Consider the following 20,235-nt stretch of genomic DNA (forward strand, 5'->3'; position numbering starts at 1 on the left):
ATGCAGAACTTCACCTAAAGCACGGTAGAGGTCTCCAATAATCCCAGACACAGTGTTGAGACACCAATGCTGAATTGAAAATGGAGGGAGGATGATGTCTCTCCAGGGGAACAGAAAATTAGAAAAAAAAGTACATGGCTTTTTGAAAAAAAAAAAAAAAGATTTAGATATATATATATATATATATATATACTAGATTGTGGCCCGATTCTAACGCATCGGGTATTCTAGAATATACATGTCCCCGTAGTATATGGCCAATGATGATTTGTGCATATTTGTGTATGGTTGTCTGTTGTGCGACCTTTATGACCTTTATGACATCATTGTCGCCATGGCAACCATTATGACATCATCGTCGTTGTGCCCGTTGCTGATTGGTCGAGGCCTGGCCGCCAGGCCTCGACCAATCAGAGACCGGCACAGCATCGACGTAGAAATCCCGCGTCTCTGATTGGTCGAGGCCGCCAGGCCTCGACCAATCAGCAACGGGCACAGCGACGATGATGTCATAAAGGACGTAGACATCTCACGTTTCTGATTCAGCGACGGGCACAGTATCGACGTAGATGTCATAATGGTTGCCATGGCGACGATGATGTCATAAAGGTTGCCTCGACCAATCAGCGACGGGCACAGTCTGCCATATACAGATACTATCATCACTATCATCATTCTCCATATACTACGGGGACATGCATATTCTAGAATACCCGATGCGTTCGAATCGGGCCACAATCTAAAATATATATATATATATATACACATACACACATATATATATACACACATCGGGTATTCTAGAATAATCATGTCCCCGTAGTATATGGAGAATGATGATTCCAGAATTCGCGGCAGACTGTGCCCGTCGCTGATTAAGGTTGCCTCGACCAATGACATCATCGTTGCCATGCTGTGCCCGTCGCTGATTTGGTCAAGGCCTGGGGGCCTCGACCAATCAGAGACGCGGGATTTACAGGACAGACAGACAGAAAAACCCTTAGACAAAAATATATATATATATTCCATGAAAAACGCCCATTGGGTGTCTGATGTCAACAAAAACAGCTACTGGAAAACATGGGAAATACCGTGAGCATGCGCATAAACGACGCAAACACAAAACGCATGCAGCGTTTTTTGGCGTCATGCGTAAGCGGATGCAGATAAACAAAAAATGCTGAGTAAACATGCGTTTGCACGCGTTTTTGCATGCAGATGATACGCTGCACACATACACGCAAATATGAACTTGGCCTTATCTGACTCCTTTTCTAATAAATCATCTAGCACCAGGCCGAACATTTATTCACCCCAGAAGGGAATGGACCAAAGTTTAAAGAAGTTCCATCAGCCAGAAGCACTTACTTGCGGAGCTTGACTGTCTACTTGTCGGGGCCATCACGGTGTACTGCATATTCGCCTCCTATTCAATTCAATTGGAGGCGGATGTGCAGAACCCTGCAATGGCAACTACAAGTAGACAGCCAAGCTTCGCAAATATGTACTTTCGACCAGTAGCAGCCAACGATAACAGCTGATCTGCAGGGGTGCCAGGTGTTGAACTCCGGCCGATCAGGCATTGGTGACCTATCCCAACGATAAGATATCAATGTAAAAATAGTGCACAACCTCTAACTTTGGTTTAAATTGTGGAATGGAGATGTGTTTTCCAGACCGCTCACCCCACAGAGTTTGACAGACGTGACGATTTTGAACTCACTGACTCCATGGACGCATCTGCCAGGAATCCCGTGGGCTCCTGGAGAAGAGGCAGGGAACCTAACAGATCCTTTCTGGGAGTCCTCATATGCAGATAATCTTCCAATTGCCTCAACCAACAAAACACAGAGCTTGCCACACAAATATAAAACATTCGTTTTCAGGAAGGCTGCAAAGTAATATTTTTAGCCACTCTCACCTTTGAAAGTTTTCGTGTATAGAAAACACCATTTTTGTTTTTGATCCAAGACACCAAAATATTTCATCCTGAACAGTCCAAGTGGTTTTCCTTCTTCCACGGTATTCCTTACTGCTGTAAGGAGTTCCTCCATATCTTCAGATGAGAACTATTTCTTGTTCTCCAGTGCCAAATCCAAGGGTTGAGGTTAATTCTCCCGGTATAGACATGCAATCTTCCACACAGTCTGAGTCCAACTCCTCTTCTAAACTCATTTTTCTCTGGTCAGCCCCAAAGTCCGGGATGTGGATTGGGAAAAAGAGGCCAGGGAAGATTGTATCTCTTGGCGAAGCATCCCATTAATTTCTTCCATTAACCCCTTTACCCCCAAGGGTGGTTTGCATGTCAATGACCAGGCCAATTTTTACAATTCTGACCACTGTCCCTTTATGAGGTTTTAACTCTGGAACGCTTCAACGGATCCTGGTGATTCTGACACTGTTTTCTCGTGATATATTGTACTTCATGTTAGTGGTAAAATTTCTTTGATATTACCTGCGTTTATTTGTGAAAAAACGGAAATTTGGCGAAAATTTTGAACATTTCGCAATTTTCCAACTTTGAATTTTTATGCAATTAAATCACAGTCTACTTTACATCAGCACAATTTTGGAACCAATTTTTTTGTTAGAGAGTTATAAGGGTTAAAAGTTGACCAGCAATTTCTCATTTTTACAATACCATTTTTTTTAGGGACCACATCTCATTTGAAATCATTTTGAGGGGTCTATATGATAAAAAATACCTATGTGTGACACACATTATAAAAACTGCACCCCTCAAGGTACTCAAAACCACATTCAAGAAGTTTATTAACCCTTCAGATGTTTTACAGGAATTTTTGGAATGTTTAACTAAAAATGAACATTTAACTTTTTTTCACAAAAAATTTACTTCAGCTCCAATTTGTTTTATTTTACCAAGGGTAACAGGAGAAAATGGACCCCAAAAGTTGTTGTACAATTCATCCTGAGTACGCCGATACCCCATATGTGGGGGTAAACCACTGTTTGGGCGCATGACAGAGCTCGAAAGCGAAGGAGGGCAATTTGACTTTTCAATGCAAAATTGACAGGAATTGAGATGGGACGCCATGTTGCGTTTGGAGAGCCACTGATGTGCCTAAACATTGAAACCCCCCACAAATGACACCATTTTGGAAAGTAGACCCCCTAAGTAACTCATCTAGAGGTGTGGTGAGCACTTTGACCCACCAAGTGCTTCACAGAAGTTTATAATGCAGAACCGTAAAAATAAAAAATCATATTTTTTCACAAAAATTATCTTTTCGCCCCCAATTTTTTATTTTCCCAAGGGTAAGAGAAGAAATTTGACCCCAAAAGTTGTTGTACAATTTGTCCTGAGTACGCCGATACCCCATGTGTGGCAGTAAACCACTGTTTGGGCGCATGGAGAGCTCGGAAGGGAAGGAGCGCAGTTTGACTTTTCAATGCAAAATTGACAGGAATTGAGATGGGACGCCATGTTGCATTTGGAGACACCATTTTGGAAAGTAGACCCCCTAAGGAACTTATCTGGATGTGTGGTGAGCACTTTGACCTACCAAGGGCTTCACAGAAGTTTATAATGCAGAGCCATAAAAATAAACCAAAATTTTTTTCCCACAAAAATTATTTTTTAGCCTTTAGTTTTGTATTTTCCCGAGGGTGACAGGAGAAATTGGACCCTAAATGTTGTTGTCCAATTTGTCCTGAGCACGCTGATACCCGATTTGTGGGGGGGGAACCACCATTTGAGCGCATGGCAGAGCTCGGAAGAGAAGGAGCATCATTTGGAATGCAGACTTAGATGGATTGGTGTGCAGGCGGCACATTGCGTTTGCAGAGCCCCTAATGTACCTAACCAGTAGAAACCCCCCACAAGTGACCCCATATTGGAAACTAGACCCCTCAAGGAACTTATCTAAATGTGTTGTGAGAACTTTGAACCCCCAAGTGTTTCACTACAGTTTATAACGCAGAGCCGTGAAAATAAAAATAACAAACTCCCCCCCCCCCCCCCCAAATTATTTTTTAGCCCGCAGTTTTGTATTTTTCCAAGGGTAACAGGAGAAATTGGACCCTAAATGTTGTTGACCAATTTGTCCTGAGTACGCTGATACCCCATATGTTGGGGTAAACCCCTGTTTGGGCACACGGGAGAGCTCGGAAGGGAAGGAGCACTGTTTTACATTTTCAGCGCAGAATTGGCTGGAATTGAGATCGGACGCCATGTCGCGTTTGGAGAGCCCCTGATGTGCCTAAACAGTGGAAACCCCCCAATTATAACTGAAAACCTAATGCAAACACACCCCTAACCCTAATCCCAACCCTATTCCAAACCGTAAATGTAATCCAAACCCTAACTTTAGCCCCAACCCTAACTTTAGCCCCAACCCTAACTGTAGCCTTAACCCTAGCCCTAACCCTAGCCCTAACCCTAAACACTAGCCCTAACCCTACTGGGAAAATGGAACTAAATACATTTTTTTAATTTATTTTTCCCTAAGGGGGTGATGAAGGAGGGTTTGATTTACTTTTATAGCGTGTTATTTAGCGGATTTTTATGATTGGCAGCCGTCACACACTGAAAGACGCTTTTTATTGCAAAAAATATTTTGAGAGCTATAATTTTTCCATATTTGAGTCCACAGAGTCATGTGAGGTCTTGTTTTTTGCGGGACGAGTTGACGTTTTTATTGGTAACACTTTCGGGCACGTGACATTTTTTGATCGCTTTTTATTCCGATTTTTGTGAGGCAGAATGACCGAAAACCAGCTATTCATGAACTTCTTTTGGGGGAGGCGTTTATACCGTTCTGCGTTTGGTGTAATTGATAATGCAGTTTTATTCTTCGGGTCAGTACAATTACATTGATACCTCATTTATATTTTTTTTTTATGTTTTGGCGCTTTTATACGATAACTATTTTATAGAAAAAATAATTATTTTTACATCGCTTTATTCTGAGGACTAACTTTTTTATTTTTTCGCTGATGATGCTGTATGGCGGCTCGTTTTTTGCAGAACAAGATGACGTTTTCAGCGGTACCATGGTTACCGTATATACTCAAGTATAAGCCGACCCGAGTATAAGCCGACCCCCCTAATGTTGCCACAAAAAACTGGGAAAACTTATTGACTCGAGTATAACCCTAGGGTGGAAAATGCAGCAGCTACCGGTGAATTTCAAAAATAAAAATAGATGCTCCATACCGTTCATTATGGCCCCACAGCTGTGCCATATAGTGCTCTGCACCGTACATTCTTGCCCCATAGCTGTGCCATAGTGCTCTGCACCGTTCGTTCTTGCCCCATAGCTGTGCCATATAGTGCTCTGCACCGTTCATTATGGCCCCATAGCTGTGCCATTTAGTGCTCAGCACCGTTCATTCTGGCCCCATAGCTGTGCCATATAGTGCTCTGCACCGTTCATTCTGGCCCCATAACTGTGCCATATAGTGCTCTGCACCGTTCATTCTGGCCCCATAGCTGTGCCATATAGTGCTCTGCACCGTTCATTCTGGCCCCATAGCTGTGCCATATAGTGCTCTGCACCGTTCATTCTGGCCCCATAGCTGTGCCATATAGTGCTCTGCACCGTTCATTCTGGCCCCATAGCTGTGCCATATAGTGCTCTGCTCCGTTCATTCTTGCCCCATACTTGTGCCATATAGTGCTCTGCACCGTTCATTCTTGCCCCATAGCTGTGCCATAGTGCTCTGCACCGTTCATTCTTGCCCGATAGCTGTGCCATATAGTGCTCTGCACCGTTCATTCTTGCCCCATACCTGTGCCATATAGTGCTCTGCAGCGTTCATTCTTGCCCCACAGCTGTGCCATATAGTGCTCTGCACAAGTTCATTCTTGCCCCACAGCTGTGCCATATAGTGCTCTGCACCGTTCATTCTTGCCCCACAGCTGTGCCATATAGTGCTCTGCACCGTTCATTCTTGCCCCATAGCTGTGCCATATAGTGCTCTGCACCGTTCATTATGGCCCCATAGCTGTGCCATGTAGTGCTCTGCACCGTTCATTCTGGCCCCATAGCTGTGCCATATAGTGCTCTGCACCGTTCATGCTGGCCCCATAGCTGTGCCATATAGTGCTCTGCACCGTTCATTCTGGCCCCATAGCTGTGCCATATAGTGCTCTGCACTGTTCATTCTGGCCCCATAGCTGTGCCATATAGTGCTCTGCACCGTTCAATCTTGCCCGATAGCTGTGCCATATAGTGCTCTGCACCGTTCATTCTGGCTCCATAGCTGTGCCATATAGTGCTCTGCACCGTTCATTATTGCCCCACAGCTGTGCCATATAGTGCTCTGCAGCGTTCATTCTTGCCCCACAGCTGTGCCATATAGTGCTCTGCACCGTTCATTCTTGCCCCACAGCTGTGCCATATAGTGCTCTGCACCGTTCATTCTTGCCCCATAGCTGTGCCATATAGTGCTCTGCACCGTTCATTCTTGCCCCACAGCTGTGCCATATAGTGCTCTGCAGCTTTCATTCTTGCCCCATAGCTGTGCCATATAGTGCTCTGCACCGTTCATTCATGCCCCATAGCTGTGCCATATAGTGCGCTGCACCGTTCATTCTTGCCCCATAGCTGTGCCATATAGTGCTCTGCACCGTTCATTATGGCCCCATAGCTGTGCCATATAGTGCTCTGCATCGTTCATTCTTGCCCCATAGCTGTGCCATATAGTGCTCTGCACCGTTCATTCTTGCCCCATAGCTGTGCCATATAGTGCTCTGCACCATTCATTCTTGCCCCATAGCTGTGCTATATAGTGCTCTGCACCGTTCATTACTGCCCCATAGCTGTGCCATATAGTGTTCTGCACCGTTCATTCTTGCCCCATAGCTGTGTCATATAGTGCTCTGCACTGTTCATTTTTGCCCCATAGATGCTCCGCATAAAGCTCTGCCATTGCTGCTGCTGCAATAATAAAAAAATGCCATACTCACCTCTTGCTTGCAGCTCCCCAGCGTCCTGTCCCGGCGTCTCTCTGCACTGACTGATCTGGCAGAGGGCTGTTGTGAATTATGCTCTTGGGTTCCCTCCGGGGGTTGAAGGGGGGAATGCAGTTGTCTCTGAGTCACAGTCCAGGCCAGGTGTATTTGATAATTACAATTCGGACTGGGATATTTAGGTGTGCAGGATTCTTTAGCCCTTGCCAGTTGTCAATGTTCCTTCTAAGTGATGGATCTCTTTCTGGCTTCTCCTGCCTGCTGCCAAATTCAGCAAAGAGAAGTGTTTGGTTCTTTTTATTTGTGGTACACTGCTGTGTGCCTGTTTCAGTTTTATTCCTGCTCTGATTGTATGATTCACTGGAGTTGCAGATTTACGCTCCTACATCTATTAGTTAGATGTAGGAAGTTTTTGTAATTTCTGCTGTGGATGTTTTGGAAGGGTTTTATACTGACCGCACAGAACTCTGTCCTATCCTGTCCTATCTAGCTAGTGTGGCCTCCTGTGCTAAATTCTGTTTTCTGCCTGTGTATGCTTTTTCCTCTCCGACTCACCGCCAATATTTGCGGGGGGCTGTCTATCCTTTGGTGATTTTCTCTGAGGCAAGATAGTAATCCTCTTTCCATCTTTAGGGGTAATTAGTCCTCCGGCTGTGACGAGGTGTCTAGGTGTGTTAGGTACACTCCACGGCTACTTCTAGTTACGGTGTTAAGTTCAGGATTGCGGTCAGTACAGTGGCCACCATCTCCAGTGAAAGTTCTCATGCAGCTCCAAAGTCACCGGATCATAACAGTACAACTGGCCAACAATGAGTTAAATGCATCTCAGAAGAAGGGAAGGAAGCTCTTGAGCCATTTTTTTCTCCAGTCTGTTTTGTGTTTTCCTCCCTCTTAATATCTGGGTGGCTGAGGAGCCTGGTGCAAGCATGAATGTTCAGGATTTAGCTTCTCATGTAGACCAGATTGCTGCTAAGGTGCAAGGTATTTCTGATTATATTGTTCAGACTCCTGTTTTAGAACCAAAGATTCCTACTCCTGATTTATTTTCTGGTGACAGGTCTAAATTTTTGAGTTTCAAAAACAACTGTAAACATTTTTTTGCCCTGAGACCTCGATCCTCTGGTGACTCCAGTCAGCAGGTAAAAATCGTTATTTCACTGCTGCGTGGCGACCAGCAGGAGTGGGAGTTTTCCCTGGAATCTGGAAATCCGGCTTTGCTTGATATTGACTCCTTTTTTCAGGCTTTAGGATTATTGTATGATGAGCCTAATTCTGTGGATCAAGCTGAGAAGACCTTGTTGGCCCTGTCTCAGGGTCAAGAGGCGGCAATTTTCAGAAGGGGGCTTTCTGAATCCATTAAAGATGTTATGGTGGGGTTTCCCACGCCTTCCGGTCTGAGTGAATCCATGTCTCTGGCCATCCAGACTGACAGACGCCTGTGGGAGCGCAGAGCTGTGCGCGCTGTGGCATTATCCTCAGAGCAAATTCCTGAGCCTATGCAATGTGATAGAATTCTGTTTAGAACTGAACGACAAGGTTTCAGACGTCAAAATGGGTTGTGTTATTATTGTGGCGATGCTTCTCATGTCATTTCCGTCTGCCCTAAGCGGACAAAGAGGATCGCCAGTTCAATTACAATCAGTACTGTACAACCTAAATTTTTGTTATCCGTGTCCTTGATCTGCTCATTGTCATCATTTTCTGTCATGGCGTTTGTGGATTCAGGCGCCGCCTTGAATTTAATGGATTTTGAGTTTGCCAAGCATTGTGGTTTTCCCTTGCAGCCTTTGCAGAACCCTATTGCTTTAAGGGGTATTGATGCTACACCCTTTGCTAAAAATAAGCCTCAGTTTTGGACACTGGTAACCATGCGCATGGCACCAGCCCATCAGGAAGATTGTCGATTTCTGGTGTTGCATAACTTGCATGATGTTGTCATGCTAGGTTTTCCGTGGTTGCAGGTACATAATCCTGTGTTGGACTGGAAGTCCATGTCTGTGACTAGTTGGGGTTGTCAGGGGGTTCATAATGATGTTCCTTTGATGTCAATCTCTTCTTCTTCACCTTCTGAGATTCCAGAGTTTTTGTCTGATTTTCAGGATTTATTCGATGAGCCCAAGTCCAGTTTCCTTCCACCGCACAGGGACTGCGATTGTGCTATTGACTTGATTCCAGGCTGTAAGTTTCCTAAGGGTCGACTTTTCAACCTATCTGTGCCTGAACATACCGCCATGCGGAGCTATATTAAGGAGTCTTTGGAGAAAGGGCATATTCGACCATCTTCTTCACCGTTGGGAGCGGGGTTCTTTTTTGTTGCTAAAAAAGATGGTTCCTTGAGACCCTGTATAGATTATCGCCTCTTGAATAAAATCACGGTCAAGTTTCAATACCCTCTACCTTTGCTTTCCGATTTGTTTGCTAGGATTAAGGGAGCTAGTTGGTTTACGAAGATTGACCTTCGAGGGGCATATAATCTTGTTCGTATTAAGCAGGGTGATGAATGGAAAACTGCCTTTAACACGCCCGAAGGCCATTTTGAATACCTTGTGATGCCATTCGGACTCTCTAATGCTCCATCTGTTTTTCAGTCCTTTATGCATGATATTTTCCGGACTTATCTTGATAAATTCTTGATTGTATATTTGGACGATATTTTGATTTTTTCCGATGATTGGGAGTCTCATGTGCAGCAGGTCAGGATGGTATTTCAGATCCTTCGTGACAATGCCCTGTTTGTGAAAGGGTCTAAGTGTCTCTTTGGGGTGCAGAAAGTCTCTTTTTTGGGCTTCATTTTTTCTCCCTCGTCTATAGAGATGGATCCGGTTAAGGTTCAGGCCATTCATGATTGGATTCAGCCCACATCCGTGAAGAGCCTTCAGAAATTTTTGGGTTTTGCAAATTTTTATCGCCGTTTCATTGCTAATTTTTCTAGCGTGGTTAAACCCTTGACCGATTTGACGAAGAAGGGCGCTGATGTGGCGAATTGGTCCTCTGCGGCTGTCTCTGCCTTTCAGGAGCTTAAATGTCGATTTACTTCTGCTCCAGTGTTGCGCCAAACGGATGTTTCTCTTCCGTTTCAGGTTGAGGTTGACGCTTCTGAGATTAGGGCAGGGGCCGATTTGTCTCAGAGGGATCCTGTTGGTTCCTTACTGAAACCGTGTGCCTTCTTATCCCGTAAATTTTCGCCTGCTGAATGCAATTATGATGTTGGCAATCGGGAGTTGTTGGCTATGAAGTGGGCGTTTGAGGAGTGGCGACATTGGCTTGAGGGAGCTAAGCACCGTATTGTGGTCTTGACCGATCATAAGAATTTGATTTACCTCGAGTCTGCTAGACGGCTGAATCCTAGACAGGCTCGATGGTCCTTGTTTTTTTCCCGTTTTGATCTCGTGGTCTCGTACCTTCCGGGTTCTAAGAATATTAAGGCTGATGCCCTCTCTAGGAGTTTTTTGCCTGATTCTCCTGAGGTCTTAGAGCCGGTCGGTATTCTGAAAGAAGGGGTGGTCCTTTCTGCCATTTCCCCTGATTTACGACGGGCTCTTCAGGAATTTCAGGCTGACAGACCTGACCGCTGTCCTGTGGGGAAATTGTTTGTTCCTGACAGATGGACTAGTAGAGTGATTTCTGAGGTTCACTGTTCCGTGTTGGCTGGTCATCCTGGCATTTTTGGTACCAGAGATTTGGTTGGTAGGTTCTTTTGGTGGCCTTCATTGTCATGTGATGTACGTTCTTTTGTGCAGTCCTGTGGGACTTGTGCGCGGGCTAAGCCTTGTTCCCGTGCTAGTGGGTTGCTTTTGCCATTGCCAGTCCCTGAGAGACCCTGGACGCATATTTCGATGGATTTTATTTCTGATCTTCCGGTCTCCCAGAAGATGTCTGTTATCTGGGTTGTTTGTGACCGGTTCTCTAAGATGGTTCATTTGGTGCCCTTGCCTAAATTACCTTCCTCTTCAGACTTGGTTCCGTTGTTTTTTCAGCATGTGGTTCGTTTGCATGGTATTCCGGAGAATATTGTGTCCGACAGAGGTTCCCAGTTTGTTTCTAGGTTTTGGCGGGCCTTTTGTGCTAGGCTGGGCATTGATTTGTCTTTTTCTTCTGCAATTCATCCTCAGACAAATGGACAGACCGAGCGCACTAATCAGACTTTGGAGACTTATTTGAGATGCTTTGTGTCTGCTGATCAGGATGATTGGGTGGCTTTCTTGCCATTGGCAGAGTTTGCCCTTAATAATCGGGCTAGTTCTGCTACCTTGGTTTCGCCTTTCTTTTGTAATTTTGGTTTTCATCCTCGTTTTTCTTCTGGGCAGGTTGAGCCTTCTGACTGTCCTGGTGTGGATTCTGTGGTGGACAGGTTGCAACAGATTTGGGCTCATGTGGTGGACAAGTTGCTGTTGTCTCAAGAGGAGGCTCAACGTTTTGCTAATCGTCGTCAGTGTGTTTGTTCCCGGCTTCGGGTTGGGGGATCTGGTTTGGTTGTCCTCCCGTCATGTTCCTATGAAGGTTTCGTCTTCTAAATTTAAGCCTCGGTTTATTGGTCCTTATAGGATTTCTGAGATTATTAATCCGGTGTCTTTTCGACTGGCGCTTCCAGCCTCTTTTGCTATCCATAATGTCTTCCATAGATTCTTTGCTGCGGAAATATGTGGAGCCTGTTGTTCCCTCTGTTGATCCTCTGGCCCCTGTGTTGGTTGAAGGGGAGTTGGAATATGTTGTTGAGAAGATTTTGGATTCCCGTTTTTCGAGGCGGAAGCTTCAGTACCTGGTCAAATGGAAGGGTTATGGCCAGGAGGATAATTCTTGGGTTTTTGCCTCTGATGTCCATGCTGCCGATTTGGTCCGTGCCTTTCATCTGGCTCATCCTGATCGTCCTGGGGGCCCTGGTGAGGGTTCGGTGACCCCTCCTCAAGGGGGGGTACTGTTGTGAATTCTGCTCTTGGGTTACCTCCGGTGGTTGAAGGGGGGAATGCAGTTGTCTCCGAGTCACAGTCCAGGCCAGGTGTATCTGATAATTACAATTCGGACTGGGATATTTAGGTGTGCAGGATCCTTTAGCCCTTGCCAGTTGTAAATGTTCCTTCTAAGTGATGGATCACTTTCTGGCTTCTCCTGCCTGCTGCCAAATTCAGCAAAGATAAGTGTTTGGTTCCTTGTATTTGTGGTGCACTGCTGTGTGCCTGTTTCAGTTTTATTCCTGCTCTGATTGTAGGATTCACTGGAGTTGCAGATTTACGCTCCTACATCTATTAGTTAGATGTAGGAAGTTTTTGCTGTGGATGTTTTGGAAGGGTTTTATACTGACTGTACAGAACTCTGTCCTATCCTGTCCTATCTAGCTAGTGTGGCCTCCTGTGCTAAATTCTGTTTTCTGCCTGTGTATGTTTTTTCCTCTCCGACTCACCGCCAATATTTGTGGGGGGCTGTCTATGCTTTGGGGATTTTCTCTGAGGCAAGATAGTAATCCTCTTGCCATCTTTAGGGGTAATTAGTCCTCCGGCTGTGACGAGGTGTCTAGGTGTGTTAGGTACACTCCACGGCTACTTCTAGTTACGGTGTTAAGTTCAGGATTGCGGTCAGTACAGTGGCCACCATCTCCAGTGAAAGTTCTCATGCAGCTCTAAAGTCACCAGATCTTAACAGAGGGCGGCGCGCACACTATATGCGTCATCGAGCCCTCTGACCTGCACAGTCAGTGCAAGAGGACGCGAAGACAGAGCGGCGCCCAGCGGGTGGAACGCGGACAGGTGAATATAAAATACTCACCTAGTCCCGGCGCTCCTGACGCTGCCCCTGCCTGTCACACTGTCTTCGGGTGCCGCAGCTCTTCCTGTCAGCAGTCACTGGCACCGCTCAGAGGAATGAATATGTGGCTCCACCCCTATGGGAGTGGAGTCCATATTCATTTCTCTAATGAGCGGTCCCACGTGACCACTGAACAGGGGAAGAGCTGCGGCACCCGGAGACAGTGTGACAGGCAGGGGCAGCGTCAGGAGCGCTAGGACTAGGTGAGTATGCCTCAGCGCCCTCTCCTCCTCACCCGCCGACTCTGCCGCCCACCGTGACTCGAGTATAAGCCGAGAGGAGCACTTTCAGCCCAAAAATTTGGGCCGAAAATCTCAGCTTATACTCGAGTTTACACGGTATTTATATCTGTCTTTTTGGTCGCGTGTTATTCCACTTTTTGTTCGGCGGTATGATAATAAAGCGTTGTTTTTTGCCTCTCTTTTTTTTTTCTTATGGTGTTTACTGAAGGGGTTAATCTTCTTCTTTATTTTTTTTATATAGCGCTAACATATTCCGCAGCGCTTTACAGTTTGCACACATTATCATCACTGTCCCCAATTGGGCTCACAATCTAGAATTCCTATCAGTATGTCTTTGGCATGTGGGAGGAAACCGGAGTGCCCGGAGGAAACCCACGCAAACACGGAGAGAACATACAAACTCTTTGCAGATGTTGTCCTGGGTGGGATTAGAACCCAGGACCCCAGCGCTGCAAGGCTGTAGTGCTAACCACTGCGCCACCGTGCTGCCCATGTTAACTAGTTAACTAGGTTAACTAGTGAGACAGTTTTATAGGTTGTGTCGTTACGGATACGGCGATACTAAATATGTGTACTTTTATTGTTTTGTTTTTTTATTTAGATAAAGAAATGTATTTATGCTAATATATATTTTTTTTCCATTATTTAGGTTTTTTTTTTTTTTTGGTTTTTTTTTGTTTTTTTTTTACACACGTGGAAACATTTTTTTTAACTTTTTTATTTTGTCCCGGGGGGGACATCACAGATCACTGATCTGACAGTTTGCACAGCACTCTGTCAGATCAGTGATCTGACTTAGAGCACTGCAGGCTTACCAAGCGCCTGCTCTGAGCAGGCACTTGGTAAGCCACCTCCCTCCCTGCAGGACCCGGATGCCACGGCTATCTTGGATCCGGGCCTGCTACAGGGAGGGAGGTAAGGAGACCCTCGCAGCAATGCGATCACATCGCGTTGCTCCGGGGGTCTCAGGGAAGCCCATAGGGAGCCCCCTTCCTTGCGCGACGCTTCCCTATACCGCCGGCACACCGCGATCATGTTTGATCGCTGTGTGTCGGGGGTTAATGTGCCGGGGGCAGTCCGTGACCGCTCCTGGCACATGGTGCCGGATGTCAGCTGCGATAGGCAGCTGACACCCGGCCGCGCTCCCCCCGTGAGCGCTGCCGATCGCTATGACGTACTATCCTGCTGAGGGTCAGATAGGCCCAGGGCACCTCGACGGGATAGTACGTCTAAGGTCAGAGAGGGGTTAAGGAAGGATATTCCTCTTTAAATGACCTTGTCTGTGCATCCCTGGCATAGTAGTTTCGTATAGGAGGATGAAAGCTTCCTAGTACATATTGCACATTTAAGGCTTGCCACTTTAACTTTACGTATTGGTGCAGGATCCTAGTCCGATTTAAAGAAAGGGGAGGAGAAGGCCAGGCTAAAAAATCGTAACCTGCACCAAACAAAAACATCTACCAATGTCAGGAACCTTTCTGGGACTAGGTTAGCGCCTGAGTTGTGCACATGCAAACCTGGAAGAACATAAACCCTTCACAAGTCAAAGGATAGGTCCTACCTTAGGTTGTCTTCTATCCAGGGTACTTATATACAAGTGACCACACCTAGTGAAACTCTTTCCTCTGGCCTGAAGGTGATAACAAGGGGGCTCCCTTGCAATCTCTAGTAATGCATGGTAATTCAAAAAAACGGTCATGTGTTCCACCCTTTAATGCAACCAGAAGCGAGCTGTACAGGAGCGCCCGGCGTCTGATGTTACTTCTGGTAATCGCACACGCAGGCAAACAGAGGAGGGAGGAGTAAGGCTGGGGAGCTCCTTGAGGCCCCCAGCATGCAGCCATTCAACTTTACAGATAAGCAAAGGGTAAGGAGACAACCAAACCACCAGAATTCAGTAGTGTAATAGCAAGAAGTGGTAATTAAGAACTTCGCTTTTAATAATACTAACATATAAAATATTAACCAAATAAGTCTACGCTGACTAAAGTGCAAACAGTGCAACATCATACAAAAAAGAGATACAACATATAGTAGCTCACCAGTACTGACCGACATACTGTAGGACCATCAGTCCCGGCAGTATGAAACTAGCGACAAAATGAAAAGGACGCAATTAGAAACAATCATCCAGAGTGTGCTTCTGTTATTAACACTGGTATACACTGACATATAGACTGCATTAATGATCCCACAAAATCCCCATAAATACTTCGGCATCACATGAATAATTAAGCATCAAATAATAATAATCTTAATAATAATCTTTATTTTTATATAGCGCTAACATATTCCGCAGCGCTTTACAGGTCGCACACATTATTGTTGCTGTCCCCGTTGGGGCTCACAATCTAAATTCCCTATCAGTATTGTCTTTGGAATGTGGGAGGAAACCGGAGTACCCGGAGGAAACCCACGCAAACACGGAGAGAACATACAAACTATTTGCAGATGTTGTCCTTGGTGGAGTTTGAACCCAGGACTCCAGCGCTGCAAGGCTGCTGTGCTAACCACTGCGCCACCGTGCTGCCCAAATAAAAGAAGGAAGTGGATAGTTCACAAGTGTGAGCAGCGCACCCTTGTGAATTATCCACTTCCCAGTCATCACCATATGGACCTACTCCGTTAACCCTATACTGCTGATTGTGTGAGAGGGTTCCTTCTTTTATACGATGCCTAATTTTTTATGTGATGCCGAAGTATTTATGGGGATTTTGTGGGATCATTAATGCAGTCTATATGTCCGTGTATACCAGGCTTTATAACAGAAGCACACTCTGGATGACTGACTGTTTCTAATCACGTCCTTTTCACTTATCTGCTTAATATTTTATATGTTAGTATTATTAAAAGCGAAGTTTTAAATTACCCCTTCTTGCTATCACAGCCATTCAACTTTACCAAAAGGTGGAGAAGGAATGGCACGGTCCTGCGTCCAAAGGAAACAGGAGCAGCAAGCATCCGCCACTGCCCAGCTCGAATTCCAAGTACACAACAGGCTCTGCCACCGGCCACAGAGCTCCGCAGGATGATCTCCTCATGCCCTATAGCAGTGTTCCCCAACTCCGGTCCTCAAGAGCCACCAACAGGTCATGTTTTCAGGATTTCCTTAGTATTGCACAGGCGATTGAATGCTTGCCTGTCCAGGTAATGCAATTATCGCCTGTGCAAGTTGGGGAACACTGCCCTATAGGGACAGGAAAAACATTGGAGAGAGGATGTGGGAGGGGCTACTTGACCTCTGTGTATTCCATCCCTTTTAGGGAGGGCAGTCATCCACCTCTGGTGCGGTCATGGAGGGTGATTAACCCCTTAATGACCGCCGATACGTCTTTTAACTGACCTGAGATATAAGAGAATAGCCTCCCCATACAGATGACAATTCAGCATCTGTCGGTTGTACACTATAGCTGACAACTTGCTGTACCAGCCACGATCAGTATTTGCACCATCTAAATCTGTTTAACCCCTTAGATGCTGCTGTCAATAGTGACTACATCATTATAAATGGTTAACAGTGTGTGGGGGCTTCTTCTTTGTCACAATTGGTGCCCTCAGATCATGATTTTGTTGTCCTGATGTTTGCCATGGCAATTCATGACCAAATAGTGGCCTTAGAGTCTGACGGCTGTAGTAATCTGTTTAGAAGTTAGCAACATTTAGGTGGTAAAAATACACATTTTCATTTCTGTCATACCACTTTGCATTAATTCCTGTAAAGCACCTGAAAGGTTAATAAACTACCTGACAGCAGTTTTCAATATGTTTAGGGGTGCTGTTTTTAAAATGGTATCACGTTTGTGGGTTTCCCAATATATTGGACCCCTAAAGTCACTTCAAACATGGATAAGTCCCTAAAAAAATAAATTTTGTAAATTTCTTTGAAAAAATGAAAAATTGTTGCTACATTTTTAAACCTCCTAAAATGCTAACAAAATAAAATAACATTTTACAAATGGTGCTGATGTAAAGCAGACATGTGGGAAATGTTATTTATTAATGGTTTGCTGTTGTATGACTATCTGGATTAAAGGGATAATCATTCAAATTTAGAAAATTGCTAATTTTTTAACATTTTTCTAAAATTTTTGATATTTTTTATAAATAAACACAAAAAATGTTGAACAAAATTTACCATTATCATAAAGTATAATGTGTCACGAAAAAACAATCTCAAAATCACTGGGATTTGTTGAAGTGTTGCAGAGTTATTACCACATAAAGTGACACTGGTCAGATTTCAAAAATTTGGCTCGGTCACTAAGGGGTTAAAGAAAACACTAGTAATAATAATAATAATAATTTTATTTATATAGCGCCAACATAAATACGTTCTGGTCGTCGCATCATCTTAAACTCAGAAATAAACCATGCCCTTGTGGGCATTCAACATATTTTGACGTAACAGGAAATGTCAACACATTGGGAAGAAAAATTAACCCAAAACATGCAATTCAAGGTGTAAAGAGTCACATAAATGGGGCTGCGATACAGATCCCAAAGCATACGTGGGCCAGTACACTGCTGTGCAACATAGTAGCCCGCTAAAAACTTGTGGTGGCCCTGGAAGTCAAAACTCCACCAAATAGAGAGGACATATCATGGTCAAAATTCAGTAAAATGTTTTGTTTCAAAAGTTATGTTACCTCTTACCTCAACTCATTTTTAAGCTCTTGTTGTTCATTCTCTGCTTCAGCCACTCGTGCTGCTTGGCTGGCTTTATTGATGGCATTATCTACTTGCTGCAAGACCTCCCGCTCCAGTACTTCTTGATCATACACCGCTAAACCAAGCCCTTGCAGTTCTAGGGCTTGTTGCGCTGTTTCCACCGCCTGGATCTGGTGCCGATCAATCTGTACCATGGACTGTATTTTTCTTGATGAGATTCCAAGAGCATGGGGAAAGTGAAATTGGCTTGAGGTGGCTGATGATCCAGGACAATCATGGCAGTCTAGTGGATCTGCAGAATCTGAGGTCTTTGGTTCTTGTTCCATGGGTGGAGATTCCTCTGGCATTCTGTACACAGAAAGACATAAATGACTATTCATTATACAAAGAAAGATAAGCACACAAAATAATGCGACAGCGATACCACAAGCCTCTGACAGCAATAATGTGTGCATCTAAAATTCCCAACAGTGCTAATGGGTGCAGCTAGCAGTGATAACAGGAGAATCTGAAATTCCAAGACAGACAACTAGGAAACCCATGAAAATTTATTGAAGACACCAAAGTTTTAGGTGGACAGATTTTTGGTTAAACATTTGGTTCATGACCTGTTTTTAGCATAAGTAATCAATATTAGATAAGCTGGAATCAGACATCCACACGGATTAGACATTTTCACCTCCAATTCCGGCCCTATTTAAAACAGTGACCGGGGGGACAGAACAGCTCCTATTCGGCCAGAGATAAAATGGATAAACGACACTCACAACAATGTTACACTAGTGAACTATTATAAAGGATAGATATTGAATATCTTAAGTCTGGAAAATCCTTTAATAGCGGGGAAACTTCTTTCGATTTATCTTCGGCTCGCTGGAAAGCAAGTAAAAGTACTGTAAGACTCATGCTGGTGTGGTAGATGGAGGCAGGTATATCTCGCCCAGGTGTTTGTCCTATGTGAATTAGGCCACTCAGTATCTTCAGGGTGCTAATGGGTTAATGATTGCAGGAATAAAAGATGACCAGCTGGGTGTTTCCAGTGTCTGCCTGGGGCACACAGATTGCCTGCCTGTGTGAGACAAACGTGAGTGAAGAGCTCTGCTCAAGATCTGTATGATGTTAGCTGGGTGGGAGAAGCCCCCCCAGTTGTTGAGATAGCAACGTATTTGTTTAGTTAGTGCCGGACAGGCTAGGGTTTATTTTTATGTTTTGTTTTTTGTGTTGCTTTCACGTTAATAAATCTGACCTGAGGTCAGCCTGCTCAGAAACCTGCTGTACGCCTCAGATTCAATGCACAAACCACGTGTCCTTTGACCCCAGCAAAGGCGATCCCAGAGTGTTTTGTCACATTGTGGTGGAGAATGCGGGCATACCGTGGCACAGGCGACAGCATGGAAGACGTGGTGAAAGCCTTAGTACAGTCCACTGCCGTACAGCAGCAGGCCACTGCCGCACAGCACGAAGCTAATCGCTTGATGGCCGCACAGCTGAAGGAGTTACTGGACATGACGGTTGCAGACCGCCAACTTCTCCAACAGGTGGCGCAGCGCCTGGTGAGCATGCCTGACGCTGACCCGGAAGCAGAGTCCAGAAGGATCCATGTGAGTCGATACTGGCAAAAGCTGACTGCAGAAGATGACGTCGAGGCATATCTGACAACTTTTGAGCGGACGGCATTGAGAGAGAAGTGGCCGAAGGCACGATGGGCCGATTTGATTGCCCCGTTTCTCTCCGGCGAGGCCCAAAAAGCTTACCATGATTTGGACCCGGAGGTCGCTCAGGACTTTGAGAAGCTGAAAGCTGAGATCCTGGCCCGGCTGGGTGTGACGACGGCTGTCCGGGCACAGAGGGTACATCAGTGGACATACCAGCAAGATAAACCGGCGCGGTCTCAGATGTTCGACCTGATCTACTTAACAAAGAAATGGCTGCAACCCGAGGTACTGACAATACCCGAAATAATCCAGCGGGTTGTCCTGGACAAGTACCTGAGAGTACTACCCCCAGCGCTGAAAAGGTGGCTAAGCCAAGGAAATCCCACGACAGCGGATCAACTTGTGGAGTTGGTCGAGCGTTATTCCGTGGCAGAAGGACTTCCCGACGACACCAAACCCCGGACTGTGCCTCCTCGTGGAACCGGTAAGACTGTTCCAGGGACCACGGGTGAAGGAAAATTGCTTAAAACTGTGGGGGAGGAGTCCGGGACTGCTCGCACTCCGAGACCAAGAGTATTGGACGGTGGTCTCAGTAGGGGACCTGTTAGGTGTTTCCGCTGCCATGAGAAGGGTCATGTTTCTGCGAACTGTCCTGTTACCGCTGAACCCATGCAGTGCGACGTTATAGACTCTAGAAAACGCATGTCTTTGGTTACACAGCTAGTGAGTGTGAATGCGGGTCAAAATGATACAGTGAAACACCTGTGTGAATTATCTGTTGATGGGAAAAATGTTGTGGCATTACTAGACTCTGGAAGTGTGGTGACTCTGGTGAAAGCTAGTCTAGTGGCACTTCCGTCTGGTCCGTCTGACAAGTTTTCTGTGACGTGTGTGCATGGTGACACCCGCTCGTACTTAACAGCGGTCATATGGATTT

The 20,235-nt window shown here is 45.3% G+C and overlaps 1 protein-coding gene across 4 annotated transcripts in view; it reads right to left on the reverse strand.

The window, feature by feature from the left end:
* Positions 1–20,235, reverse strand: part of ERCC6 (ERCC excision repair 6, chromatin remodeling factor) — a 259,795-nt gene that overhangs the window by 212,840 nt on the left and 26,720 nt on the right. For all 4 annotated transcript variants that reach the window (XM_069753041.1, XM_069753044.1, XM_069753042.1 and 1 more), the window contains exon 2: positions 17,629–17,991. In XM_069753041.1, coding sequence (XP_069609142.1) covers positions 17,629–17,991 — 363 coding nt within the window. The remainder of the gene's footprint in view (positions 1–17,628; positions 17,992–20,235) is intronic.

This window comes from Ranitomeya imitator, chromosome 2 (assembly GCF_032444005.1).
Source record: "Ranitomeya imitator isolate aRanImi1 chromosome 2, aRanImi1.pri, whole genome shotgun sequence".
NCBI lineage: Eukaryota > Metazoa > Chordata > Amphibia > Anura > Dendrobatidae > Ranitomeya > Ranitomeya imitator.